We start from the raw sequence: 27,440 nt of genomic DNA, 5'->3' as shown, positions 1-27,440 counted from the left end.
AACCGAACCCTCCGAAACAATTAGCTCGTCGACAACTACTTCCCCAACAACAACAGCAACTTCCCCAACAACAACAACAACAGCAACAGCAGCAGCAACAACAACAACAACAACAACAGCAGCAGCAGCAGCAGCAACAACAGCACCACCACCAGTCACTCGCTTCTCACTTCCATCTCTTCCATGTGAGCCAAAACCCTAATTTCAAACTTTGCACAGATTTATTGCGTCTGTTAAAAAAAAGTTTTGAATTTGGGAATCTTTGATGGAATGCAGTTGGTGGAGAAATTGGCAGAGGCGATTGAGAATGGTAATCGGGATCAGCAGTCGGATGCTCTGGTATCGTCAAGTTTTTTGCTTTTTAATCCTAATTTTGGAATTTTCCTAATAATTAGGGTGTATGAGGTTGAATAAGTTCTTTTTTTTTGGGTGTTTTTTGTGTTGAAAGATCAGCGATTTGAACAGCCACTTCGAGAAGTGCCAGCAGCTCTTGAACTCCATATCTGGATCCCTTAGCACCAAGGCTATGGTAATTGGAGATTCCTCTTTTCTCTCCACAGAATTTTCACAAATTGATTGGCTTTACCATGATTTACTGAGCATTGCAATGTTTAAACCCAGTTCTCCAACTTTGCTTTTTCGAATTTGTAGATCTTATTTTTATATGACTGGCTATATTATTTCTCTGGGTTTCTCTCAATTGTGGTGTTCATATACTTTGTTTCCAAGATCAAAATTTCTAACGGAAGCAGGCTGTGACCAGCAAGATTCTAGCTTTTGTGAAAATTTCTTGGTCTACTTTGAGAATTGTGAGTGGTTTGGTTGTAGACAGTGGAAGGGCAGAAGCGGAAGTTGGAGGAGACTGAGCAAATGTTAAACCAGAGAAGGTATTCTCTGTTCAGTGCTTGTGTTAGCATATGAATTCCAAATTTCCAATCAAATTTTGCTGATGTTTGCATTTCACTCTTAGGGATCTGATGAACAAATACCAAAACTCCATCGAAAAGCTCGTGAAGTCGAAACCGTGAATTGATGTTACCTTTCTCTCGCTAGTAAGCATTTTTTTTCCTCTCTCTCTTAAGTTTAATACTCTGCTGAATTGTTTCGTAGTTTAGTTTAGTTTTTACTACGGAGTTTGAAGAGCATTTTCCTGTTGAATAATGTGTTTAACATCGCCCGGAGAGAGGTCTATTTGATAATTACAAGTGGGATGCCAATTAATACTTGTATGTATTTGTTGGTAATCTTTCCATTTTGTTTTAAGTATTTGCTGGTGATTTTGATTGGATTTGGATCAAGGTAATCTGGTTCTAAACATAAGACCTTGTCACAGGCAATTAGTCTTGATGTTTCTTTTCTTTAATGAGATAGTAAGATTGATTACTTAAGACTTTTTTTTTTTTGAAATAAATTAATAGAATTGCTCATTGTAGGTATAGTTACAGTGAAGCTTTTTCTTGTTCCCCAAAATTTTGGGGAGGCTGATCTTCCGTTGTAGTAAGAGGAAACCTCCTGCCTATCAGTGCACGAGAGTCGAGACTTCTTTCAAGGATTTTGTCACTCCTTGAACTAATTTTATCCAAAAAAAAAAAAAAAAAACAAGAACAACGAATTTCTTAGGAGGACATTGTTCTAGTTTATGGTGCTCTCTATTTGTGTACAATATTTTGTCAATAAATTGAGACAGTTTTCTGTAATTATGAAATATCTTCGAGACTCGAGAGTCGTTCAATAAATGATCAATCAAGTAGAAACAATTGTTGTGCTTTTGAAAATATAGAAATTATCACTTTTATCTTTTTTGTTATAGTACTTGTAACCTTGGTGTTGATTTTTTTTAATGCCCATATCACCTTGGTAATTATTATAATTAATCATAATGAATAATGATTACGACGAGTAATTGTAAAAATGTAATGCCATGGTTTTCACCCTCACCTTATACTGCACCAAGTCACCCTCACAAATTTCACATAGTCTAGAATGTCAGTGTGTGCGAATGTAACTTCTTTTTTTTTTTTTTTTTAAGGAATATTTTCGTCTTTGTTGGTGTTTTGTATTTGTGGCATTTCTTTTTTTAGAAAAGAAAAAGGAGAATGTAATTAATAACAGATTTATAAAACTAAATTAAGTAAATAACAGACTTTAAAACTATTTTAAGTAAACAACAGTATAACACGTAAATGTTTTATTTACGACTAGTAAAAAGATTGGTAAATTTTTTTTTTACCACTGATAAAATACATTTTTTCATGTTGATTTTTAACCATGTAAATTATTTTTTTTACAAATCATAAATAAAACATTTACATGACAATCTGCTATTTACTTCAAATAGATTTAAAATATGATATTTATTTAATTTAGTTTTAAAAATTTACTATTTACTACAATTTACAAAAAAAAAATTGTTAACCAACATATTTACTTTTCAATAAGTAATTATTAAGATTGATTTTTTCGTTCAAAACTTACAAAATATATGAAAAAAACTAGAAATACCACTAAAGATTATAAAAAAATATTATTCATGTTAAGATTGATTTTTTCGTTCAAAACTTACAAAATATATGAAAAAAACTAAAAATACCACTAAAGATTGTAAAAAAATATTATTCATATCATTTCCTTTAAAAATAAACAATTACTATTTAATTAATAAAGAAAATATAAAATGTCATAATGACATTTAATTATTTAGAATAACATAAATAATATTTGCATAAAGTTATGACAAACCATGTACTTTTCTTAAAATTTTATATGGATGGAGACTTTGTTGTATATTGTCATTACTGTACATTTAAAATGATTATCGAATTTTGTAAAGAAAAAAGGACGGTATTATCATATGTATTGTCACGTACAAAGATTTCTTTCCCTGTCTTTTCATTTCGTTGATTAATACAAGATTTTTCTCCTTGTTCCTCCCTCTTCGTGGTCATTAAATTCACATCACTCATCATATCTACATTTTCTATTTTTAAGAGATGCCCCTACCAAATAAAAACTCAATTCAATATAACTTACCTTTAACGGATCATTTCAAAGTCATAACATCCCAATATTAGATCCTTCCCCCAACAGAATCCGTTATCATGATTTCTTTCTCTCTCTTCCCCTCTTCCTCTCATCTCCCCTCAAATCGCTCTCCATGCAAAAAAATAAAAAATAAAATAAAAAAAATAAAAAATAATCTCAACCCCCCAACCAAAAAGCAGAAAAACAAGCTTCATCAATATTTGAAAAAGCATACCCGCCGGGAACGCAGCCGATATCTCTCGATCAAAATAACCATGAGCCTTTCAACAATAGCCACAACATCATCGACACCAACGACAACGACAACAACAAAAGGCAACGGCAGCGCCCAAGCTTGCGCGGCGTGCAAGTACCAGCGCAGGAAGTGCGCTCCCGATTGTGTTTTGGCCCCTTACTTCCCTCACGACAACCAACGCCAATTCCTAAACGCCCACAAGCTCTTTGGCGTCAGCAACATCACCAAGATCATCAAGAATCTCGATCCCCGCACCAAGGATGAGGCCATGCGCACCATCATCTTCCAGTCCGATGCGCGCGCCTCCGACCCTGTCGGAGGCTGCTACCGCATCATTTGCGACCTGCAGCAGCAGATTGAGTACGCCAAGGCCGAGCTTAACTTTGTGCTCCATCATCTCGCCCTTTGCCGCACGCAGCACGCGGGCGCTGCCGCCGTCGCCGCCACCACCGCTGCTCCTGATATTGCTAATGGAGTTGATCATTTGAATCTGTATGGTAACAATAGCATGACCAACGAGGGACAGTTTCTTCAACCGGTGCAAGAACACGAGCAGTACTTTGTGCTGAATGATGATGTTAGTTCGTGGGTTGTTCAAGATTCCGTGGCGCCGTCTGTGTCCGCGGACATTAAACAGGACATGGATGTTAAGCCTTTTATTGAAGATCATCAACGGTTTGTCATTTGATCATTTTTTAGAGAAAAAATAAAAAGTATATTTATTCTTTTAAAATCTTAATTTTTATGGAGATTTCTGTGAAAAAATTTGCAGGGGTGAAGCCGTATTAAGGGCGATAGGCGATGCAATGATCTTGAAAGAAGAGCAAGAATACTCGATGCAACTAGATGACGATTCAAAGGATGCAACTAATTTATTTAGGCTTACAAATTGTAGCAGTTGAAAGTGGAATAAACTGATGGCTCTAAATAAGTTTCTTCTAATTCTCTCTTTTGTCTAGTCTTAGGATGTAGAAAAAGAACATAACTGATAGTATCAATGTAGCCCATTTGTTTCTCTAACAAATTAATTCCATAGTTTGGATGGTGTTCTTTTGTTTTTGTTTTTGTACCTTTTTTTATATCTCACCTTGAAGCCAATGGATCTTGTTCTTGGTGATAGAATTAATAGAAACTATTATAATTGTTGGAAGAATGAGGTTTTTCAAGGGGGATTATCATTGATCCTATTGTAATCATTCTTATAGGATCGTCGAAATTGAAATGGCAAGTAAAAAAAAAAATCATATTTCATCTTCGGAAAGAATTTGTCAATCGAGAAACGTAAAAGATCTTCCTAGTGATACGAACGACCTGGTGGCTATTAGTATTCTCTAGCTTGTCAAGGCACCTCAACCACCATGTTTATTTCTTTATCATCAACATTCTGTAGACTGATTCTGCCATGAGGCACATGGCCTTCACTCTCCACTTGAAGCGCCAACCGATGAAGAATTCCGCATACCGACTCCAAACCTGTGTGTGCAGCCTTGCCAGCTGAGAACACATAAACCTTCTTATTCACCTCAATCCAACTCTGCCCCGGAGTTTTCCTTAAACCCTTTGTCTTTGCTGAGATTCTCACCCTCGCAGATTCTTCCCACCTCCCACTTGCAGCATAAATATTTGACAGCAGCATGTAGCTCCCAGTCCCTTCCGAATTCAGATTGAAAAAGTGGGCTGCAGTTTCCTCTGTAAAAGATGTGTTTCTGTACATTCTATAAGAGTTCAAGAGAGCGCTCCAAACGTAAGCGTTGGGTTCTATTGGCATGTTCTCAACGATTTTGCTTGCTTCTTGCACCAGCCCAGCACGACCAAGAAGATCCACCATGCATGCATAGTGTTCTATTTGGGGCTCAACTCCATGAACTCTGCTCATCTGATTGAAAAGAGAACGGCCCTTGGTGATGAGCCCCGCATGACTACAAGCAGAAAGAATGGCAACAAAGGTGACATTATCTGGCTTGAGTCCGGATTCAATCATCTGATGAAAAATTTTCAGAGCAGTCTCACCAAGCCCCTGCATTCCATAACCAGTAATCATGGAATTCCAAGAAATCAAGTCCTTACCATCTAGGTTCTCAAATATTATATGACCTTCCGTGAAACTTCCACATTTTGTGTACATGTTAATCAAGGCATTTCCTACCAAAATGTTGCTATCCATCATAAACCTAATAACGTAACCATGAATTGCTCTGCCGAGGTTTAGTGCAGCTAACTCAGCGCAGACAGATAAAACGCTACAAATAGTCACACCATTGGCCATTACTTCTGATAGCTGCATCAAAATGTTGCTATCCATCATAAACCTAATAACGTAACCATGAATTGCTCTACCGAGGTTTAGTGCAGCTAACTCAGCGCAGACAGATAAAACGCTACAAATAGTCACACCATTGGCCATTACTTCTGATAGCTGCATTCGCCGAAAGAGCTCCAAAGACTCTTCCCCTCTCCCCTTCAAGGCAAAACCACAAATAGCAGCACTCCAACTTATGATGTTAGGCCTCACCATCGGATAGCCACAAGATTTCTCCAACTGGGTAAATACTTCAAAAGCCTCATCACATAAACCAGATTCAGCGTAAGATGATATTAAAGTATTCCAACTAACTAGATTCTTGGTTTTCATCTCCAAAAAGGCCTTTTGAGCGTGTTCCAATAATCCACATTTCCCATACATACATATTAAAGCATTTTTCGCAAACAAGTAATCTTCAAAACCACCTTTTACAACATAACCATGAATCATCTTACCCTTGTCAGCAGAAGCCAAATCAGCACATACAGATAAAACAACAGCGAGTGCTTCAGCAGTTGGCCCAACTCCTGTCGATCTCATCAGGCTGAACAACTCCACGGCCTCATCACGTCGCCCACATCGGGCATGACTCGACAACAACGACGTCCAAGTCACAGAGTTAGGCTCAAAACCTTCCAAGTCCATCCGTTCAAACATCTTACTAGAACCAACACAGTCATAGTTATATGCATAACCCGAAATCATAGTGTTCCAAGAAACATAGCTTCTAACAGGCATTCTATCAAACAACAGACACGCATCGTCCATTCGCTCGAGCTTCCCATACATTCCAAGCAACTCATTCACAGCGTGAAGATGATTCCGAAAACCCATCTGCAAAACAAGACCATGAACTCTCCTGCACAAAGCAAGACTACCAATGAAAGCGCAGGCCCTAATAATCAAAGGGAAAGTAAAGCCATCAGGCCAAACTCCAAGCTTTCGCATTTTATCGAACAGTTGGAGCGCTTCTTTATAAAGCCCATGACTGACATTAGCTCTCGCAATTGAATTCCATAAGAGCAGGTTTGAGCAATTCTCAACTGGGAATTCGTCAAAAACTTTCTGGGCATCACCAACAAGCCCCAGGCGGGAATAAACCGAGACAAGCCGAGAGGCCAAGAAACCGGAACGGTGAGCGCCCGAGACGATAACTTGGGAATGAAGTTGTTTGCAGTGTTGGGTTTTAGTGCATTGCTTAAGAAATGAATCGAAGAAATCAAGAACTTCATTGTGGGTGGCACGAGAAGGATGTGGTTGGAGATCATGGCTATGAATGCTGTGGGCAAAAGAGAATGAAGAAGTGGAATTTGAGCGGAAAGAGAGATGGGAGTGACGAAAACGTGAAAAAGTTGACGTGAAACATTGAGCGGAAGCATTTAGCATGAAGGTGATTACTGATTAACTAGAAGAAAAAACTAGGAGTTGTTGTTTGTCACCCGAGAAAACTCTAATGTCGGAACATAGTTGCGAAGTAACAATAAAGTCTACGTCAAATAGGTGCCAACCCGTTTTAAGGAATTGGTTTGATTGGGTTTTCTTTTAAAATTTCAAATCGATTAATATTTGTTTTTAATTAAGTTTAAAATTAAAATATTTCAAATCGAACAATTTTTTGTTTTAATTAAAGTTTAAATTCAAATCCATTACACATCTTACACAAAAGAAAATTAGGTAAATGGCTGTTTTTTGATTTTTTTTTAATAAATAGCTGAACTTTTTATTTTTAAATAAACAAGTGGCTGAATTTTTTTATTTTAACAAAATGACTTTTTTTATTAATCAATCAATAATTGACTGACTCAATCTAAACTATTTATTATTATAATTTATTAATGATTTATCATTAATAAATATGTAATTTGTTGATTGAAATTGATTGATTATTAAATTGATTTAAACTAATTATTAATTAATAATAAAAAAATTATTGAGTTAATCAGAGATAATTTTAAGGCAACTCGTGATTGACCGCTAATCAATCAATTATTTACTATTAAATTAATTAGTAAATTACTATTTAGTTAATAAAAGAAATAACTATTTTACTAATTTTACAAAACTTCTGCTATTTTTTTTAAAAAACCCTTAAAAGAGGGTCATTTGCCTCTATTTCCTTATAACTTATAAAAAAAAAAGTCATTTGCCTCTGTATTCTTTATAACTTATTATCTTCCTTAATACTTCCAGGCAAAGTCTTTAGCCGGACACTCATATAATTCGACAAATATATATATTTTTTAATTCTCATGTTACTTCGTTTGTACGTGTGTATAATATTTAGTTTGATTAATGGAAATACTCAACGTTATTGTGTTGGATATAATTTTTCTAATTGTTACATTTAAGTAAATCGAGCGTTACACACAAACAGACGATGTTATACAGAAATTAAAAAAAATTACATTTATCGAGTTGTTCCGGAATGCTAAAGTTAAAGACATTTCCTATATTTTCATGGGAATTTCTCTGGTGTTCCATGTACTTTTAATAACACCGGTGTTTCTTGCTTAACAGCTGTCGGATCTGTATTATTTTTTAGTATGATTTGACTTTTGACTAGATTTAATATAAATATGATGACTGTTAAGTAGGAAATACTAATATTCCTAAAAAAGAAAGAGCACCCAGAAAAAGTCTTTATTTTCATATATGTTATCATGTCAATAACTTATGTATTTTATTCTAAATGATTCGAGAAAAGTTTATAACTAGTTACAAAGGAAAGAAATATATTTGATCGACTTAAATTTTTACAAGCAAAAAAATATCCAACTTATAAATTCAAACCGATTATAACAAAATGATCCGATTTAGTTTCATTTAAAATATTAAAATATAAAAAATAACTTAATATTTTTATTTTGTTTGATGGTTTTTTTTTTTTCACTTTAAACCGATCAAGCCGACCGTAAAAACTCCTCTTATTTGCATCAACTCCTATTATTAGTAGTGACAGTCATTGAACCATTTGACTTTGATCGAAATGTGTTAAAATATGCATATTTTTCTTAATCTGATCCATCCCGATACAAATTTCACATTCAGAACATGCAATATCAATGAATATTCTCTACCTTAAATTATAGAATCACCCGTTAATATACTAGTACCTGTATAATAGTTTCGTGTCTTTTACTAGAACTAAAAATTGAGCTGTTTTTGTAATTTTAAACTGACAAAACAAGAGGAACATGAAGAAAAATGGTATCGAAAAGACATTATCACATATATTTAACACTTCCAACAGTCACAATAAGTGATTGTCATTATGAAGGGCAAAACCCAAGCTTTCAATGGATCTCTAACATTTTGGTACGGCGATTTAATAGTACACCAAGACGAATTCTGTATTTTGTAAATTGTGGATCTCTCATGGCCTGTGAAAATTAATAACTCGGATTACAAACTAAGATACCCGCAATTGCAGAAGTCCTCAAGCTCAGCTCATTTTTGCAAAGCATGTTTAAGGTGAAACTTTGAATTTCACTCGCTTTTAGTAGTCAAAGGAATCCATATCCGGCATGCGGCTGGGAGGTTTCTTGACATCTGGATTCTCGAGTACAGCTGCCTCGGTCGTTGTCAATAGCAATGAGATGCTGCGAAAAACAAGAAATCAGATATTGGTTATAAATCCCGGGATATTCCACTAACCGGAGTTTGTCATAAGACAGCAGAATTTTACCTGGCAGCATCAACCAAAGCTGTTCTCACAACTTTCAATGGATCTATAATTCCAGCTTTAACCATGTCAACATACTCACCTATCAATCAAAAGTACCATGCTTATGAAAACAGCCTGAAAACAACTTAACTAGGAGAAAGGTGAAAATCTTCAATGGGTTGAGTTTTGGTTTCCTGATAATTTTAAGGAACAAACCTTTAGCAGCATCATAGCCCAAGTTATAATCGTCCTGTTCCAGCAATTTTCCGAGAACCAATGCACCATCAAAACCAGCATTCGTGGCTATCGTGAATGTGGGAGCCTGCAGTAAGTAGACCAAAATATCGACTATTAGGAAATATTGAGAAACAGAAAAGGCCACAAACAATAGGAGATCCCCACAAAACAACCTTGATAGCGTTCTGGATTATTTGTACGCCTATTTTCTGGTCTCCATTTTGAGTCTGAAGATTCTCTAAAGCTTTTGACGCATACAAGAGAGCGACACCACCACCTAGTAGAAAGACATAAAGTTATAAAAATGCTTGGGGCAACAACAACATACTTAAATAGACGGTCAGAGAGAAGGAAAAAAAAGAAAAAAGCACTAACCTGGCACAATACCCTCTTCCACAGCTGCCCTTGTAGCATTTAGAGCATCTGTTACCCTATCTTTCCTTTCCCCAACTTCAGCCTCACTAGCCCCTCCAACCTGTAAGAAAATTTTCAGTTAAAAATAAGAGCTTAAGAACTAAAAACCATGTGACAGCAATAACAAAAAGTGGACATACCTTAAAAACCGCTACACCACCGGATAGCTTTGCTAGCCTCTCCTGCGCTTTCTCCTTGTCAAACAAGGCAGTACTCTTTTCCATTGCCGTTCTTAGCTGGATCATTAGAACAAATAAACAAATAAAGTTCTGGAAAAAAAACCAAAAAAAACAAAAAAAAAAAAAACTTAAAAACATAAAAAACACAAAACAAAACAAAACTCCTTGATCCACCATACGGCATATACATACCTCCTCACATCTTTCTTCTATCAGCTTCTTATCTCCACCTCCATGTAGAATGATTGTGTCATCAAGGGAGACAGTCACCTGTTGTAATCTCTATGTCACCATCCCTTAAAGTAATACAACTAGAGCTTTCATTGAAATACAAACCTTTTTTGCAGTACCAAGCATTTCAAGTTGGACTTTATCAAGAGTTAAACCGCAATCTTCACTGATAACCTGTGCATCAAACACGTGAGTGTACTAGAAAACAAGCAAATATAGCCTACAATTAAAGATTTTGAAAGCCTTTCATCAAAAGAAAATTAAATAAATGAGAACTAAACTGTATTACCTCCCCTCCCGTGAGAATGGAAAGATCGTCTAAATTCGCTCTTCTGTTTTCCCCAAACCCAGGAGCTTTGACGGCACAAACCTAAAAAGATGACGATATCCCTGATTCCTCTAGTTAAATTACCAAAAATACTCAACCCCATTTACAAGCACAGGGAGAAAACTATACCAATACAACTTTACATGCGCAAATTTACATGCATGATACACATCACATGTACGCATGTTTCATTTTTAATAAATATTTGCATCAAGCATTTGCATGTAGACAGTATCTTCAGCAAGTAGAATGCCCAGAAAATACTTGAACACAAATTAATCAGTCTAGCGTGAATAACTTTAATACACAGAAAAATTACTTCAGAATATACAGAAGGATTAGGAAAAATAGATTCCAACAAATATATATACATGATACATCTACATGTTTTGTATGCGAATCGATGTGAAATAAATTTCCTTGAAAAGGGTTTCAAATATAATTAAATCTGGGTTTAGGACATAAGGGAAATTTATTCATTCAATTGACATTTATTTACATCTAATTAATATAGGAATAAGTTTGTATTACATAAAGTGATAAGTATATACATATGGTACCATCCAAAGCATCAGATTTTCTAATAGTCAATTGCAGCATAGCCAAGTGATCACCTTAAGACCAGCACGATGCTTGTTGAGTATAAGCATTGATAGTACATCACTTTCAACATCTTCAGCCACAACAAGAAGTGGTCTATTTTTCTGTTGAGGAAAAAAACGACAGTAGAAACAAGGAATAAGTTCAACCAGCTAATCACATGAACTGGGTAGCAAAAGGAGAAAAAAGGCAATCACCTTAACTGCCAGCTCTAGAATTCTCACAAGAGAATTCATGTCTGAAATCTTTTTGTCATAGATGAGGATCAATGGATGTTCAAGTTCCTGTTATTATGTTACAGCCAAAACAAAAATTATTCTGTAGTTATGGGAATAACTTTATAAGTTATATATATATATATATATATAACGAGAAAAAACCAACAACAACAACATATATTTAAACTTACACATTTTTGAGTCTTCTGGTCAGTGATAAAGTAGGGAGAGATATAACCTCTGCCTAGCTTCATTCCTTCCACCACTTCTAATTCGTTGTCTAAGGTATTACCATCCTGGAAATGAGCAAATTACATAATCTGTCTAAAATTCTTGCAAGATGGAATAACTCAGGAAAGAAAGGAGAGAGATGCTCACAGCCACAGTAATGACTCCTTCCTTTCCAACTTTCTCCATGGCTCTTGCTATCAGTTCTCCAATCTCACGTTCACCATTTGCAGAAATGGTAGCAACCTATACAATCATACAGTATTAGCCTCCCTTTTAATCACCATTTCAAATGAATAAACACGTAGATATTTAATTCATACAGACATATTGTGTGTGTGTGTGTGTGTGTGTCCATATGTACGACAACTAAGAGTACAACATAGAAGAACCATTTAAGATTCATTTGGTATGTCAGTAGGAAAAACAGGAAGCCCTCAGCATGTTCACAAAAGCTTTCATTTTCTCATCCTAACTAGTTATTAGTCCCAATGACTTTGTCACTTCTTTTTCATACTAAGAAATATTTTCACCAAAAGATAAACTTAAAAGATCAACATCTAACATCTCTCCTAGAAGCTCCATCACCTGAGTAATTTCCTCCGGTGTGCTAATCATCAATGCTCTGCTCTTCAGATCTGTAATGACAGTATCAACTGCCATCTTGATACCGCTTCGCAAATCCATCACATTTGTGCCAACTGCTACGGACTTGCAGCCTTCCGTGAGTATCGCCTGGGTCAAAACAGTAGCACAAGTGGTACCTGCAATGAAATATAACATATGAATCTTTTATCAAAAAAGTGAGGAGTCGAATGTAAGGATTACAAACAATACAGCTTGCTTTGCAGTAAATGCCAAATTCTAACGCCTTCACTACAATTGTGTTTTATAAACTTACACCTGAGTTAGCTCAAAAGGTTAATAATAGGGCCAGAAGGGAAAGTTAAGAAAAGAGTAATTACCATCTCCTGCAGCAGTATTAGTAGCTTTAGCCACCTGTTTCACAAGATCTGCACCTACATTCTTAGACTTGTCCTTGAAATTGATGCTTTTGGCAACAGTAACACCGTCCTTCGTGATCTTGGGCGTCCCGCTATTTGTCTCAATAATCACATGACGACCCTGAAATTGAAATATTGGAACAATCAGGCATAATGAAGAAATTCTACATCAAACTTCTTATCATAAAAAGGTACAAAACTCCAATGGAAATCCCGTGATGTTGGGAGATTTGCCTATAAGTAATCATTTTTATATTTTCGTAGTCATTTATTTTAGCTTATTAATTTAGCTCTATTTTGTTATTAGTTTGTAGTTTGTCTTAGTGGATACTTTGCTATCGTTTTGTAAGTGGGCTATAAATAGCCAAATTAGCTATTGTACTAAGAAACTTGATTATTGAGATATTGAATTTGAGTTGAGTGTTTTCTATCCAATGCAGGGGTTTTCACAATGATTTCTTTAGTTAGATTTGGACCTTTTGAGTCCCATCTCCCGTCCGGGATGGGACGGTATAACCTATTCTATCCATTCCACTTCATCAACAAGATCACCAAAAAACACACAAACACAAAGCATATAATGACCAGAATACCTTTGGTCCCATTGTGACTTTTACAGCTTCGGCGACCTCGGCAACACCTTGAAGCATGGCTGCGCGAGCTCCAACTCCGAAACTGATATCTTTGGCCACATAATTCCTGTTGCTAATGACCCTGCTGCCATATATCTTTTCATTTCAAAATCACCCGCCAACAAGAAATACCAACAATCAGCTCACACCCACCAAAAAAAAAAAATCCATTCAACAATTGTCAGACATTTTGGATACAAAATTAAGGTACAGTAAGACAAATGCGAAGAAACATTAAAAGTGGGATGCTGAGAGTACTTACAAGTTTCTTGGAAGATGAGGAAGCAATGGAAGAGGCTAATTTCGAAGCTATTCGATACATGACCGAGTTTGGAGTTGTGAAGCTATTCCCTAGTTTCGAAACGCGCTTCAAACGCGCCGGCCGGAGTCGGAAAGAGATCAACGGTGGCAGTGGTGGAGAGAGAGAGAGGGCTTTTCGTCTTCCGGGTTCAGCATTTGGTAGGGTTTAAGGCTCCGACATGTTTTATGGGCTTTTACTCGTTTGGGCTGAATTTTTTTACGAGCTAATGGGCCATAGTTCTTCGAGAAGGAAAAGGAGAAAAGTTATTTAGGGGTTGTTTTTTTTTTTTTAACAATTTAAACTCAAGTTACAACTTTATTCAAGTTCACGTTCTTTTAAATTTTAACTTTATTTAATTTTATTCAATTTTATTCAAGTTACAACTTCAACTCAAAAACTACACTCAAGTTACACTTCAAAAAAACAATCCTTTAGAGTGTGTGCGAATTTTTAATCAAATAATTATATTAGTTAAAGGGTATTAAAATTCAGAATTTAAAGATAAATTAGCTTTTTTTTTTTTTTTAGAAATTAGGTGCATACCACAATTTTTATATGTTTTGAGATTAATGCGACTTTTGGATTGTTTGTATTTGTCGACTTTTTGTTGACCTTTAATTTTTTTTCTACTCCTGTTGTTGTGTTCTGTTCTCTGTTGTTAGAGCCAATTTGGTCTTTTGAGTTTATAGAATGAAATCCTTTCTTTCAAAAAAACAAAAACAAAAACAAAAACAAAAAAATTTCAATCTTTGTAATTGTAGCACAAATTAAAAGCTTCAATATTTATGGCATTAATCTGAGTTAAGCTTTATTGTGCATGCCTTAAGATGTTTCTCTTAAGATTCCGATTGAATCCAGACAATTTTAGTTTTAGAGAGTATTTTTCTTTTTCCAAGAGGTAATCACGGCCAGAGATTGATATTCTAAATTCTAATATTCCCTCTTTCAATAGATTGGACCTATACTTATAAATAGAAAGAATACATGTGAGTAGTTGGATGAGAGTTTTTCTGCAAGAAAAAAAATAAACTATTAGTAATTATTTTTATTTTTTAGTCATCATATATGTATTAAAAATTATATATTTTGCATATATTTTTTTAATCTGATGTAATTTTAATCAGATTAAACGGTCAAAACGGATACTGTTAATAAGAAGGCTTGCCAGAAAAAGTCTTAGATTTCGTAAGTTATATTTAAACTAATCTACACAAAACATTTTGTACCCACTTCAAATGACTGAACCTTTATTGGTCCTAATCTATTTCTTTGGAAGCTTCTCTAAAAAGATGAACTATTAGTTATTTTATGTTTTCAATTTTCAGATCTTATTAAAATTATATTATATTAAAAAATATACAAAATATTTTTTTATACAAATCTACGATTAAAAATAAATAAGTATTGATAGTTCATTTTTTCTCAACCTCCTAAAAAACTCTCATTTAATTGTGCTCTTCTCAATTCACTTCTGCAATCCTTGTGTTGTTTTTTTTTTCTTTTAGAATTCTGACCGTTCTATGATATATATTTTTTAAGGACCTTTTATGATATTTTTTGTCATTGTGTTAAGCGGAGGGTCTTTTTACATTAATTTATGAGAGAGAGAGAGAATGAAAATAGTATTTAAAAACGAACAAAAAATTTTATGCTTTCTTACAAGGGCACCCGTCTTCACGTCACGTTGGCAGGGACGTGACCGCGTAAATACAGCTTTATTTTTCGTACAAAGGAAGTTGTGACCTGTGAGGTCTTTTCTTCAAACGACTTGTTAATTATTGCATTAAATAATTTGATTTTATGAGATTTTCATTTTTTTTTTTTGTCATTGATTTTGGAATATGTATTAGCCAAAAACTGTCCAAAAGATACGCTTGTCACTGACTCAGAGAACCACTTCACATTCAAAAACCTTTTTGGACCGTATTTCACGATTTGCGAAGCCAATGATATTTGGGAGTTAGAGTAAAAATTCTTTAATTTTAATTTTATTACGGTTAAAAATTTTTATAAAAAATTATATTTAATTTTTTTTATTATAGTTAAAAATTCACATATAAAATCACATTTTAATTCGAATTAATAAATTTTAAAAAAATTTATACTCAAATTAGAAAGTTTCAAGGTATGTTACAAATCACTATTATTACCTATTTTAAAAAGTCAATGTTTTTTTTCTTTTGAGGAAATTTTAAAAAGTCAATGTTATGCAGAAGAAAACAATTCTCTCAAATAATTCAAATTTGATCGAAGGAATTCGAATAATCAAACTTCATAATATAGTAACAAATTCATATATAACAAGAAAGCTTGACTATGGTCATTTCACGTAACTAAAAAAAGAATGTCACGTTAATTGCAAAACTTGTCCACATGCGCTAATCATGCAAGGCACTACTTTGATTTTGCTAGCTTTTGCCTTTTTTAATACCCAAAAAAGTCATCACGCTTTGCTCACATGGACACTCACATGCTGTTAGTTTCTGATTGGCAGAAGAGAAAATTAGGGGCTATCCATGTCTTCTAAAATGTTCGCCCGAAAGGGAAAAAAAAAAAGCGAGTTCACCCAAAGAATATCTTTACACAATAAAATTCTTTCAGGGCCCGACTTTATACACCCACGATAATTGAAGCCCACCACAAAGCCACCGACAACGGGATAAATCATTCACAAATTAAAAAATCCTAATATTATTCCATTAAGCCACAAGGAAAAAATAAAACACCATTTTCTTATTGGATTTCCCACGTTTGTTTGTGACAACCACTAAGGACTATCCCCAAGCTTTTGTATGTGTCTCAATCCACACCATACGGGGGGACCCACCTCAGATGATTGTGATTAAAAACAGCCATTTAATTTATACCTTAATTGTATTATAAAACCTTCTACAATTCTGAAGAACCATAATTTTTATTGTTATTTCCTAATTGAATTCTTATAGCCACAAAAAAAAAGGGAAAGAATGAAATGCAAAGCTATCAATTACTTGTGCATACATATTTTATATTCTCCATTATTATTTCGCTAATTCTATATTTCTCTTTATACAGAATTAAACATCATGTTGCATCCAAGAACACATACATCCGTGTATTTTCCAGGGAAAAAATAACATCCATATTTGTGACAAATTTTTAATAGGCAGTAAATAAATATCACGAGTGACTACATAAATTAAATTTTGTCAAATATAATGACTCCATAGCTGTTGTCTTACGTACACAAGCTTGAAGAAGAACATGGAAAAGAAAAGATCAATTGATCATGATCACCCACATAAAGGTTAGAAAGGTTGAGGACAATAAGTAACAAACAAAATTAGAAAATAAATAAAAAATCACAATGAACAAACAATAATATTATTACAAAAATTCCTTTAAAGTATACAAATAATAGCAGTTTCTCTCCATTAATTTACACCCAAAAAAAAAGAAGAGCATCACAAAACAAATGTATAGCAACTTAATAACAGAAAACTAGAAAAAAAAAAAAAAGGAAAAAAAATCGAACTTATAAGAAAATGAAAATCACACCTTGATTTGGCTTTTGCTTTCGTTTTTGTCTCATCAATCAATAATTCTTTTCTCAGAAGGTCCATTTCCAGATCTTAATCCTGATGTCGACCTTACACTTTGCCTTGGAAGTGGACGCCGTCGCCGCAGTTCTTTTCGTCGGAAGAGTGACTCTGATTCCGTCGCAAGTGACCCTAACTCCAATTCTCGGCGTCTTAAGCCCTCCGACCTTGGCCTTCACCTTCGTGTCCAGCTTCACCTTCAACGGCAAGCCGTTTCTGCTCCTCATGCTCGCCTTCAAATCGCTCGCCTCCGAGCTTTCGAGCTGCTTCCTGTCGCTCCCGATCCGCGTCTTCAGCAAGGTAGTGTTCTTCTTCCCGTGGACGAACGACGGAATGACGCCGTCGCCGATGTCGACGTCGCCAGAGAAGATCGAGATCGCGATCGGATTGTAGACGTAGACGAGCTTCTTGTTAGGGTTCCGAGCGGTGACGGCGAGGTCAAATCGGGAGTTGAGCTGGGAGGAGGAGGTGACGTTGAGGTAGGAGAGCTTGAGGGAGGTGACGGAGAAGGAAGGGCGCTGAGGGCGGTAGATAACATAGAAGGCCACGCCGGTGAGGCCGACGAGAAGGATGAGGACGAGGAAGGCGACGGGGCGCGGGTCAGCCAGAGGCAGCAGGAGCAGCACCGGCTGCGGCGGTGCCGCGCCTGGGGGCGGTACGCCGGCCGCGCGTTGCTGTAGAGCTGCGCCTTCGTTGCCGGGAAGGACGGATTGCCGGCGCCGTTGACGGCGGGCTTGGCGGAGGGGTAGACTCTGTCGGTCATCGGGGATGTAGAAGTACTGGTAGTGGTGGTGTTTGGAAAGAGGGAAAGTTTGGGAATTGTAAATTGAGAGAGAGAGAGAGAGAGATGAGAAAAGTGACTTATAGTTGTGGAAAGGAAAAGGAAAACTATATTCGAGGGAAAAACAGAGGGAAGAAAGTCGCTGTTTTGGGACCCAAAAGAAGGAGAGAGAGAGAGAGAACGTGGAAGAAGTGTAACTTTGAGAAGGGAGTAAGTGAAGGAAGGTGGGGTGGCAATATAAGATGAGAGAGAGACAGCAACATTGTAACCAAACACTGCCTCATTTTATGCCCAATTTCTATTTCCAGCGCGTGTTTTACAAATTTTGTCATTTTTTTTCAATTTTTTTTTTTAATGCAACTGCAATTGCAGGTTGTACTGGAGCAACTTTTTTTAATTTTCACACAAGTCCACGCATGTTTTCCTGGTCAAAGCGCATGTGTCTACCTCCTTCGTTCGCACAATACATGCCCAATGTACTGAAATGTAACTCAACTAAAGATAAACTTTCTACCTAAGAAAACTAATCAAAGCTAAACATAAAGCAATTATTAATTAACAAATGGTTATGAATTTTGTTGACGGTGAAAATTCATCAATTAGATTAATTCAGGTTTAGAAGTAGTTAGCGTGATTTTAACGGCTTAACTTTGCTTTGAGAAGATTTTTGAAGATAATCAAGAAGAAATAATACTAAGATTTATAGTAATTCATCGTTTCGTTTAAGAGTTATGTCTATTGTAAAGAGGGAGAATTTTTATTATGTTTTGAGTATCTAAAATTACAGAATGAGAGCCCACTGGGCTTGCCATTTTTTCACATATATATTTACTCTATTCTCTCTCAATCTCTGTCATTTTCATCATTACATTCTATCACTTTGTCTTCATATTTTTGGATGTAATCCTCGATGGGAGGGGTTTCTGTCAGTCAACAGTGATTTTTCACTTACTCTCCTGCCAACTTTGCTTGCTTACAAATCACGTAAGATATCCTGTAAATAAATAATAATAGAAAATGTCAGAATTACTAGCTAGTTCGCGATAATCTTACTCCCCGTTCTAAGAATTTTTAAATTGTAACATTTTGCTTACACTAATATAATTTTGATATAATTTGATAATTTAAAGCTGTGTCTCATTGATTACGTGTACTCCACGACAAAAGTTTATAACTCTTTTAAACTACAAATCTTGCTAATGGTATGTATTATATTTATCTAATAATTACTAACCTTAGGCATCCTTCAAAAGAGAATGCAAAGAGTGATATAACTACAAAGGATTATTGTGGTTGGATATGTGGTTAAAGATTTGAGTGTTAGATAACTATCTTTAAAAGTTCTAAATTTGTAGACATACATTATTTAATATATATATATATATCTCTTTTCATGTGATATAAAAGTTTATTAGGACTCCACGTTAAAAAGAAAAAAAAATATAACTGATATGGTAATTTGATTAATGTGAATAATTTCTATAATCAAATAGGTTGACCTATAAGTTAATGTGAATAATTGTTCTGATCATTACACTTTTTTAATACAATCAAATCACCTTTTTTTGGGTCGAATAATACAATCAAATCACCTAAACCATAAAGTTAAGGATCGATTTTAATCATTACTTGATTAAGTTGACTATTGAATAAGCAAATGAGCTACTGCTTCGTAGCAGAGTGTGGAGCAAACGCGCCCAAATGAAGTTGGAACTCTGCTTTCATGACCAAACACAGATGTCTCCACCTCACCAGCTTTGGGCTGGGGCTGACTTCTCTCCCTTGGGCCCAGATGCGAATCCACGTGTGAAATTTCCACTGTGCACATCTGTAACGTCAAACCAAGCCTTGGGCTCCACGTGGTCAAAATCAAGCTGTTTAGCTTTGATAATTAAGCAAAATCATGTGTTCTTAGCTTAGATGATGCTGTACCAAAGCACAACATTATCAAAAAGCACTCCTATTCATCCTATGAGGTTAAAATTTCGCTATTTACATAAAACGGGTCTCATTAAGTTGTAGGTAATATTCAATTTAGTAGGATTTACTATTTTATGAGTATAGAATTTTATTCCATTGAGATCAATATCATTTTTCTTAACGAAAAAGAGATTAGTTTGACAGTTGCTGAAAAAATGAAGTACCAAAAAAATTTGTTTCGTCATCAAATTTGCATTAAAAACTGTACGTGTTGCATATTTTTTTAATATAAGTAATTTTAATAAAATTTAATAGATAAAAAACTAACCCTACTTAAATAGGTCTTATAAAAAAAAAAAGCTAACGAAAGAAGAATAAAGTAATTATATTTGCACCCATTAAATTTATTAAAATTCACCAATTCATAAGATATATTTTTTACAATTATTTCCTACATTAAAATCCATTAACATACCCTTATATTAACTATAAATGAAAATATATTTTTTTTTCTAATTATAGTTAATATGGGTGTATGTTCTTTACCGAAATAACATACACACATACTAACTATAATTAAAATATATATTTTCAATAGAATCTGCGAATACACGATTGTCGTTGAGCTTTTATATGCATTAACTGCATATGATTTTTTTTTTTTAAATTGCATCTTGTTGCTTTTATATTATGGCGGTTTTGTTCTTATTTAATGGACATCATAAAAAAAAAATGAGTCGAAGACAATTAATAAACAAAAGTAAAGAGAATTGGATTAATGTTAAAAAAGAAAATATAACATTACCAGTTAAAAGTGATTATATTATTTTATAAATCAAAATTAATTAAATTAAGTATTATGAAAATTAATCTATAAAAAGATAAATTATTTAAATCTTTATTAGGATAGCATTAATTAATAGGGACATTTATAAATTTTTAGAGGGCAAATATATAACTACTTAAAAAGAATATTACCTTTTCAAAAAAAAAAAAAAGGATCATTAGATTAGAACCATAATAACCCAATTGCACCACTTGCACCTTCTAGTTAATGTCTCTGTTTATTTGGCCTTTCTTTTTCTTTAATCATTTGACACAATGAAAGTCAAATAAACACCTAATCTTATTCCTCACCTTCCAATCGTTTCTTTATTTGCTTGTTTAATAATATCAATCTGTCCACCAATTGTTTGATTTTTCAAGATACAAATTAATTATGGTCAATTATTTTCTCTATTTTTTTCCTGCTTACTTAGACAAATACACACCAAAGTGTTGAATGAATAGACAAATATAGCTAGTTGAAGGTCTCAATATTAACTTTACTATAAAAAAAAAAAAAAAAAAAGTTTCGATATTAACTGGATTCAGTTTTCAGCTTTTTCTTGTCTTTTCTTTTCTCTCTCTCTAAAATTATGTAATTCTCTGCACGTAAACTTTTCACCTTAATTTCAACGTGATTCGGACCCTCCACCGACAGTTTCACAACTCACAAGAATTATTAATAAGAGCCTTTTATTTTATTTTTCTTGTATATGTAATATTGAATTTGATTAACAGATTTTCTCTAACTCTGACAATTTTTCTGTTCTTTTATTGTACACGCATTTATAATACGCCCACAAGGGCCGCACACCATAATATATTAGTAAGTTTTACCTTAAAAAAAACAACTATTACAACTAAATATGCCGATAGAATAGAAATATCAAGATCAATATATCATATGATAAACAAAAAATCAAATCATTGTTTTGTATTAAAGAACAATGACCATTTCATTGCACATTCTTTTTTATTATTATTTTTAATTAGTGCGCATATAATTCCATAAGAGAGATAAAATCGAGCTCCACGAGAATATAAGAAACAAATTTTTTACTCTTTCAAAACGCAATCAACCTACAGGTTTCTTCCTATATGATTTTAGATGTAATGTTCACATCAATCTTATTCACCTGAAAAATTCCATATCTGACTTTAAGAAATTTAATTAGAAGTTACAGACAAAAAAAAAAAAAAAACAACGCTAAAACAAAATATGAAATCATAACTATATCGAGATACGAGTGGATAAAATCATAACTACTATGATATATATATATATATATGTCCAAATTGACATATACTAGAGTATAAAGACGAGAGCCTTTTATTTAGTAGTCGGAAATAAAAATATTATTTTGATCACTTCTTTATATTGTGGTATTATAAACTCATAAATGAGTAAAACCAATGAAAGTCTTCTTTAGCGGTAGTACAATGATATATATGAAGTAAAGGGGAAATATCATTGATTGATTTGTTTTCTGGTATACTATAGTAATTAGTTGGTCCATATTTTCTTTTGGGAAAACTGTAATTGAGAAGTGTATTTAGTATTTACCCATTAGGAGACTTTTTGGATCTTCCACATTTAGGATTATTTATTATTGTGCCATTGAGAGGAAGAAAAATAAAGGTCATCATACTATCAATCTTAGGTCTCGTTCATTTCACCGATTCAAATTTAAAATTCAAGTTTTGCTATAGTAAAAGGCTCTCAGAAACAGTCACATCTAACTTTTTTACTACAGTAAAAAACTTTCACATAAAGTCACATCTCAATTCGAATTAAAAACTTAAATCAACAAACTAAACGGGCTCTTAACATTCACATGAATATTCCCAATTAGCTCGTAACCTATTCAAAAATGAATTTTGGCTTAAAGCACAACAATGAAAAAATAAACTAAACCATTAATAAAATCAGCTTTTACCTAAAAAAAGAAAAATAAACTAAACCATTAATATGTGTACGTATATATTATACAATATTAATATTATTGTTGTTTAAGCATCCAAGTAGTTATCAAATTAATATATATAGATGACAACCAATGCCAGACAGTCGGTTGGTCTCTATAGTTTTTAATCTCACAGTAAGGTTGGACTATAATACTGCTCCTTGGAATTTGGATTCTATTAATCTAAATCCAATAATAATTTGTAACAAAACAGAATAGATATGAATAAATAAATAAATATCTAAAAGTCTACCTTCCTCAACTACCTTGCTGGGGTTGGCTTCTAGTTCTCAAAATTCCTCTGCCAGAATGAGTGATAATTAGAATATTATTCTTTTTAAAAAATTAATTAGAACATTATAATCCATCATATTCTTGTTACGTCAGTACCATACAAAGAACCATAATTCATCATCCATTTAACTATATCAATAATTAGAACCGGTAATTTTAAGATTTGACATCGTAAGAAATGGTCTTATATTTTTTTTTCCTTGTTTTAGTAAATGTCTGTCTTTGCCTAAACTTCCTTGTTTTAGAAATGGTTGAATTTACTCAGTAAATACGAAATTTATAAATTAATTTAATCAGTAAATATTATATTTTTGTGACTATTTTAGTTTAAATATGAAATTATAAATTAATTTTAATCTGTAAATATGAGATTTATTAGATGGTCCTAAAAACTTGGTGTTAAGAAAATTAAGAAGAGAAGAAGAAAATGAGTAATTTTGACAAATACCACTTAAAATGATACCATTAAAGATTTTTAGATCTTAATATTAGCCTATTGAATCTTGTCTGTTTAGAATAAGTAATTTGACAAATATCGCCGGCGGTAGGTGTAATTTAACAAATTATTATCTAAAATTTAATAAATTATTATTTATAATTTAAAAAATTATTATTAAATAAGTAGCTTATCACAATAAAAGAATAGAACTCCAAAAAAAAAGATGTGTTTAACGGTTGGTTTTTATAATTTTCTCAAGAAAAATTGATATTTGCCGTAAAAAGCAGGCCCTACCCAAATCAAAACAAGAACTCAATATTTGTGCTACCCATCTTTTGTTTGGAATGAAGTAGGCCTGCATTGAAAAATGGGCTGAGCACCTGAAACAAGCCCTGCCTCTATAAGGAATGGTTTGGAATTGGATGTCTCAAATTTATTGTTAATTTTCAGATATGATCCTGTGTCTGTGTCTGGTGTACAGTCTTGGCTCAAATCAGTATTGTTTCTGAGAAATAAATACGTACATGAATAACGTGTTCAAACAAATTCGAAAAAAAAAATCCCATTAGGAGACATTAAAGAGGGAATATTTGGACACTGATCACCAACTCATGTTAAGCAAAAGCCCAATTAATACCTTTTTTTAAGTACTGATCAAGAGACAAAAAGGGGAGCATAAAAAAAAAAGAAGGGAATAACAACAACAATAAAAATAATAATAATTTACACCATTAGTGTCCAAGCTCTTAATAGGTGACAACTTGAGCCCGTTTAGTTCGTTGATTCAAGTTTTTAATTTAAGTTGATATGTGATTTTATGTGAAAATTTTTTTATTGTAGTAAAAAAGTTAAATATGATTGTTTTTTAAATTTTTTTTTTACTGTAACAATACTTAAATTTTAAACTTAAATCGATAAAATGAACGGGCCTTTAAGTTTTGTTCTTTTAATTTTGACAAATAGACACAATTGTTAAAATGTTTACAATTGAAGGATTTCTAAAACTCTCCATTAAGTTTTTAAAAGAATAGATCACATGCCATGCATGTAACTGATGTATGAAAGTATTTTAGTAAAATAACATTTTTACGTTAACAAAAAAAAAATGTAAAAAATGAAACCAAATCAAAATATGCAAAGTGCAAACAACGCATAGATACATCAACAACCTACGATTGAGGGTAGTGTTGGAATTTTGTCAAGGCCCGAATTTTTCAAGCTCGGCGGGCAGGCCCATTTGCCGGCCCATCCAACTTAAATTTTTAAGTTTAGGCTCGGGTAGCCTGAATTTGATCAAGCCGCCGGAGCCCACCGACGTGTTATCGCCGTCTGCTAGAAATTTTTTGAATTTTTCCGGTTATGCCTGAACTGGCCAAAGCCTGAAACCCGACCAACGGATAAATTTTCGATCGTTGGAGCCCGACCCGACCCCAACAGCTAGTTTTTTTACCGTTGCTCGATTTTCTGCCCGAACCCGACCCGCCGAAAACAAAACTAGCTATTGGATCCGAATTTGGGGGAAAAAAATTAATTTTTTAACCCAAAAATTTCCCTATAAATACCCCACATCCCCCACACATTTTCCTCACTCAAACTCTCTCAATCCCTCTCAATTTCTCTCAATCTCTCTCAATCTCTCAAATCTCTCTCACAATTTTTCTAAAAACTATCAGATTATCTTAAAGCTCTCTCTCTCAAATCGCTCTTATTGTTTTATAATGGATTCTTTTAGTTATAGTGGTATTCCCGTTGATGCCCAACACAACGTGGAAGAAGGATAATTTTCCACTAATAAATTTGTTACGCAGTAATATACTAATCCGAGCCCTGGTGGACGTACTGGAGGTCATGGTCGTAATGGTGGTGGGCGTGGAGAAGCGGCGAGTGCAAGTGCGACTGCGTCTGCAAGTGTTGCAATCTCCAAGAGGAAATGCAAGCGCACCTCGACAGTTTGGGATCAGTTTAACACAATTGAGGAGATCGACAATGAAGGTAACACTAAACATATAGCTTAGTGTAAATATTATTTATCTAAATTACAAGGTGACACTATTCACAACACCACACACTTAAGAAGACACTCCGAAAAGTGTCTTCAAAATCTTAGCCAGTCCGGCGGATCCGAACTCCACCAAACACAATTATCTTTTGATCGCGCAATCGATGGTCTAACCACTTAGAAATATGATCCACAAGTAGACCGTATGGAATTTACGCGAATGATAGCTGCGTTAGATCAACCACTTAGTTTTGTAGAGCATCTTAATTGGCAACGATATATTAAAATTGTACATAATCCTAATGCACAATTCACTTCAAAAACTACTCTTAGGAAAGATTTATTAAAATTATTTAAAAAAAAGAAGCATTAATAAACATTTTACACTTAACTAGCGGATGCGTTGCGTTAACAGTAAATATTTGATATGCCATTGCCAATAAAGATTATTTAGCTGTAAGCAGACATTACTTTAAAGGATTTGATTTAGATAAGAAAATAATAGGTTTTAAATGTGTTTTAGGATCACATAGCGCTGATTAAATATATAATACAATTTTAAATGTAATTGATGAATTTAGATTAAGAGATAAAGTAATGGCTATAACATTAGATAATGCTAGTGCCAATACAAAAGCAATTGAGTTCTTTGAAAATTATTTAAGTTTATTCGGTAACGATACTATTTTCCACCAACGTTGTGCATGCCATGTAATAAATTTAATAGTTAAATCCGGTTTAAAAGAAATAGGTACTCATATTAAAAGAATAAGAGATAGTCTTGCATGGATTCAAGGTAGTAACCAAAGACAAGAAGATTGGTTTAGGTTCTTACAAGCATTAAATATACCTCCTAGAGCATTAGTGTTAGTTATGCCTGTAAGATGGAACTCAACTTATATAATGCTTCAACAATGCATCCCCTATAAGGATGTGTTGGTAACCAAATCGAATTCGGATGCGGAAGCGTGGCGGGGAGGCGGACCATGTCTAACAAAAATTTTCATAAAACTTTTGAGATACTCCATAGATTATATTAATTTATGCACGAATAAATTAATCACATTAATTTATATGTCAAGAACTCAATTAGCAAAAATACCTGGAGGCCGACTCAGATGATAACTTGAGTTCTTTGACCACGAACAATCCTTGCTCCAATCTTTGTGTTTAGAAAACCAAAGTCTTCCACGTCAATTCCTTGATTCTACGTAGACGTGTGTATGGGCATACATGAGACAAAACAGGTTTCAAAAACACTCGAATTTCTACAAACACCAACGCATGCACGATGTGAAATTTTTTGGGAGAAAAAATTTTCCTCTCTTTTTCCTTGAGAATTTTCGGCCACACTAACAATTAGGGCAGAAAAATGTTTTCAAAATTGTGTCCACAATTTTCTATCATTCTTATATTTAAATAGTAGAAGTCAAACTTCAAAAAGAAATCAAATCTCTATCTCCTATTTTTATTTGGAACAAAAAATCTCCTACACCTTATCCCTTAAGTGGCGGGCCACCCTAGGGTTTTTCATCCCTGTGTGTGGCGCCAATTGCAGTGAGGGAAGGAAGAGAAAATCATCATTTATCCTGCAGTCCAATTTTTAAATCAAATTAAAATTCAAATTTAAGTCAAACTTAAATTAATTTGAATTCTAAATTGAACAACTTATCAAATAAGTTTAAAAGGATAAATTTAAATTATGTTCACAATTCAAATTCAAATTTAAATTTAAATAATCACATTATTTAAATAATAATTAATTCTCAATTAATTATTTTTCGAGTATTTAATTTTAGAATTTCATAGTTCTAAAATTCCCATTTTGTCCTTTGTGTCTGGTAGAATTACAAAGACGACGCGAGGACTAATTGACCTATAATACCGAGCTCCAATAAAATTCATAATTAATTAAACACTTTAATTAATTAATTAATTAATTCTATTAATTTCAATAGTTACTCCACTATAAACTTGGAATTGAACTCTCGAAATTATAGACATTAATTACTTCTAAACTGTGAA

At 33.7% G+C, this 27,440-nt stretch overlaps 5 protein-coding genes across 5 annotated transcripts in view; 2 read left to right on the top strand and 3 right to left on the bottom strand.

Annotated features, from left to right (window-relative positions):
• LOC21388588 (mediator of RNA polymerase II transcription subunit 9) overlaps positions 1 to 1,599 on the top strand; it is a 2,504-nt gene extending 905 nt beyond the window's left edge. Inside the window, exons 2-7 of the mRNA XM_024172129.1 lie at positions 25 to 185; positions 277 to 339; positions 449 to 529; positions 829 to 887; positions 971 to 1,052; positions 1,434 to 1,599. Coding sequence (XP_024027897.1) covers positions 25 to 185; positions 277 to 339; positions 449 to 529; positions 829 to 887; positions 971 to 1,028 — 422 coding nt within the window. The 3' untranslated portion in view covers positions 1,029 to 1,052; positions 1,434 to 1,599. The remainder of the gene's footprint in view (positions 1 to 24; positions 186 to 276; positions 340 to 448; positions 530 to 828; positions 888 to 970; positions 1,053 to 1,433) is intronic.
• A 1,324-nt stretch (positions 1,600 to 2,923) lies between these two features.
• Positions 2,924 to 4,204, top strand: LOC21388587 (LOB domain-containing protein 22). Its single transcript, XM_010107940.2, has 2 exons — positions 2,924 to 3,952; positions 4,050 to 4,204. Exons 1-2 carry the CDS (start codon positions 3,099 to 3,101, stop codon positions 4,177 to 4,179), a joined length of 984 nt encoding a protein of 327 aa, XP_010106242.2. The 5' UTR covers positions 2,924 to 3,098; the 3' UTR covers positions 4,180 to 4,204.
• Positions 4,205 to 4,403: 199 nt separating this feature from the next.
• On the bottom strand, positions 4,404 to 7,046 carry LOC21388586 (putative pentatricopeptide repeat-containing protein At1g17630). The gene is made up of 2 exons (XM_024172142.1): positions 5,587 to 7,046; positions 4,404 to 5,448 (listed from the first exon to the last, which is right to left on the bottom strand). The coding sequence occupies exons 1-2, from the start codon at positions 6,963 to 6,965 to the stop codon at positions 4,617 to 4,619; spliced, it is 2,211 nt and encodes a 736-aa protein (XP_024027910.1). The 5' UTR covers positions 6,966 to 7,046; the 3' UTR covers positions 4,404 to 4,616.
• A 1,744-nt stretch (positions 7,047 to 8,790) lies between these two features.
• Positions 8,791 to 13,762, bottom strand: LOC21388585 (chaperonin CPN60-like 2, mitochondrial). Its single transcript, XM_010107938.2, has 17 exons — positions 13,577 to 13,762; positions 13,276 to 13,410; positions 12,644 to 12,803; positions 12,267 to 12,442; positions 11,829 to 11,924; positions 11,642 to 11,746; positions 11,430 to 11,516; positions 11,247 to 11,336; positions 10,594 to 10,674; positions 10,410 to 10,478; positions 10,266 to 10,343; positions 10,035 to 10,130; positions 9,856 to 9,955; positions 9,654 to 9,757; positions 9,460 to 9,565; positions 9,265 to 9,343; positions 8,791 to 9,178 (listed from the first exon to the last, which is right to left on the bottom strand). Exons 1-17 carry the CDS (start codon positions 13,634 to 13,636, stop codon positions 9,076 to 9,078), a joined length of 1,725 nt encoding a protein of 574 aa, XP_010106240.2. The 5' UTR covers positions 13,637 to 13,762; the 3' UTR covers positions 8,791 to 9,075.
• Positions 13,763 to 16,997: 3,235 nt separating this feature from the next.
• LOC112093514 (NDR1/HIN1-like protein 13) lies at positions 16,998 to 18,202 on the bottom strand. The gene is given in 2 exon segments (XM_024172145.1): positions 16,998 to 17,795; positions 17,798 to 18,202. Coding segments are annotated over 2 exon segments (750 nt in total). The 5' UTR covers positions 17,957 to 18,202; the 3' UTR covers positions 16,998 to 17,204.
• Between the last annotated feature and the right edge of the window lie 9,238 nt (positions 18,203 to 27,440).

This window comes from Morus notabilis, unplaced genomic scaffold (genome assembly GCF_000414095.1).
Source record: "Morus notabilis unplaced genomic scaffold, ASM41409v2 Scaffold847, whole genome shotgun sequence".
Taxonomy (NCBI): domain Eukaryota; kingdom Viridiplantae; phylum Streptophyta; class Magnoliopsida; order Rosales; family Moraceae; genus Morus; species Morus notabilis.
Note: the sequence above shows the minus strand (reverse complement) of the source record. Positions and strands in the feature narration are given on the sequence as shown.

Excerpts from the sequence above, each read along its gene's own strand:
- LOC21388587 (XM_010107940.2), top strand. The coding sequence starts at position 3,099 with ATGATTTCTTTCTCTCTCTTCCCCTCTTCCTCTCATCTCCCCTCAAAT. Across the intron at positions 3,953-4,049 it reads TTTATTGAAGATCATCAACG|GGGTGAAGCCGTATTAAGGG; the intron begins GTTTGTCATTTG and ends AAAAATTTGCAG.
- LOC21388586 (XM_024172142.1), bottom strand. The coding sequence starts at position 6,965 with ATGCTAAATGCTTCCGCTCAATGTTTCACGTCAACTTTTTCACGTTTT. Across the intron at positions 5,449-5,586 it reads ATTCATGGTTACGTTATTAG|GTTTATGATGGATAGCAACA; the intron begins GTTTATGATGGA and ends TTACGTTATTAG.
- LOC21388585 (XM_010107938.2), bottom strand. The coding sequence starts at position 13,636 with ATGTATCGAATAGCTTCGAAATTAGCCTCTTCCATTGCTTCCTCATCT. Across the intron at positions 13,411-13,576 it reads CCTCATCTTCCAAGAAACTT|ATATATGGCAGCAGGGTCAT; the intron begins GTAAGTACTCTC and ends TGAAATGAAAAG. Across the intron at positions 10,131-10,265 it reads TAGAAGAAAGATGTGAGGAG|CTAAGAACGGCAATGGAAAA; the intron begins GTATGTATATGC and ends CTAATGATCCAG.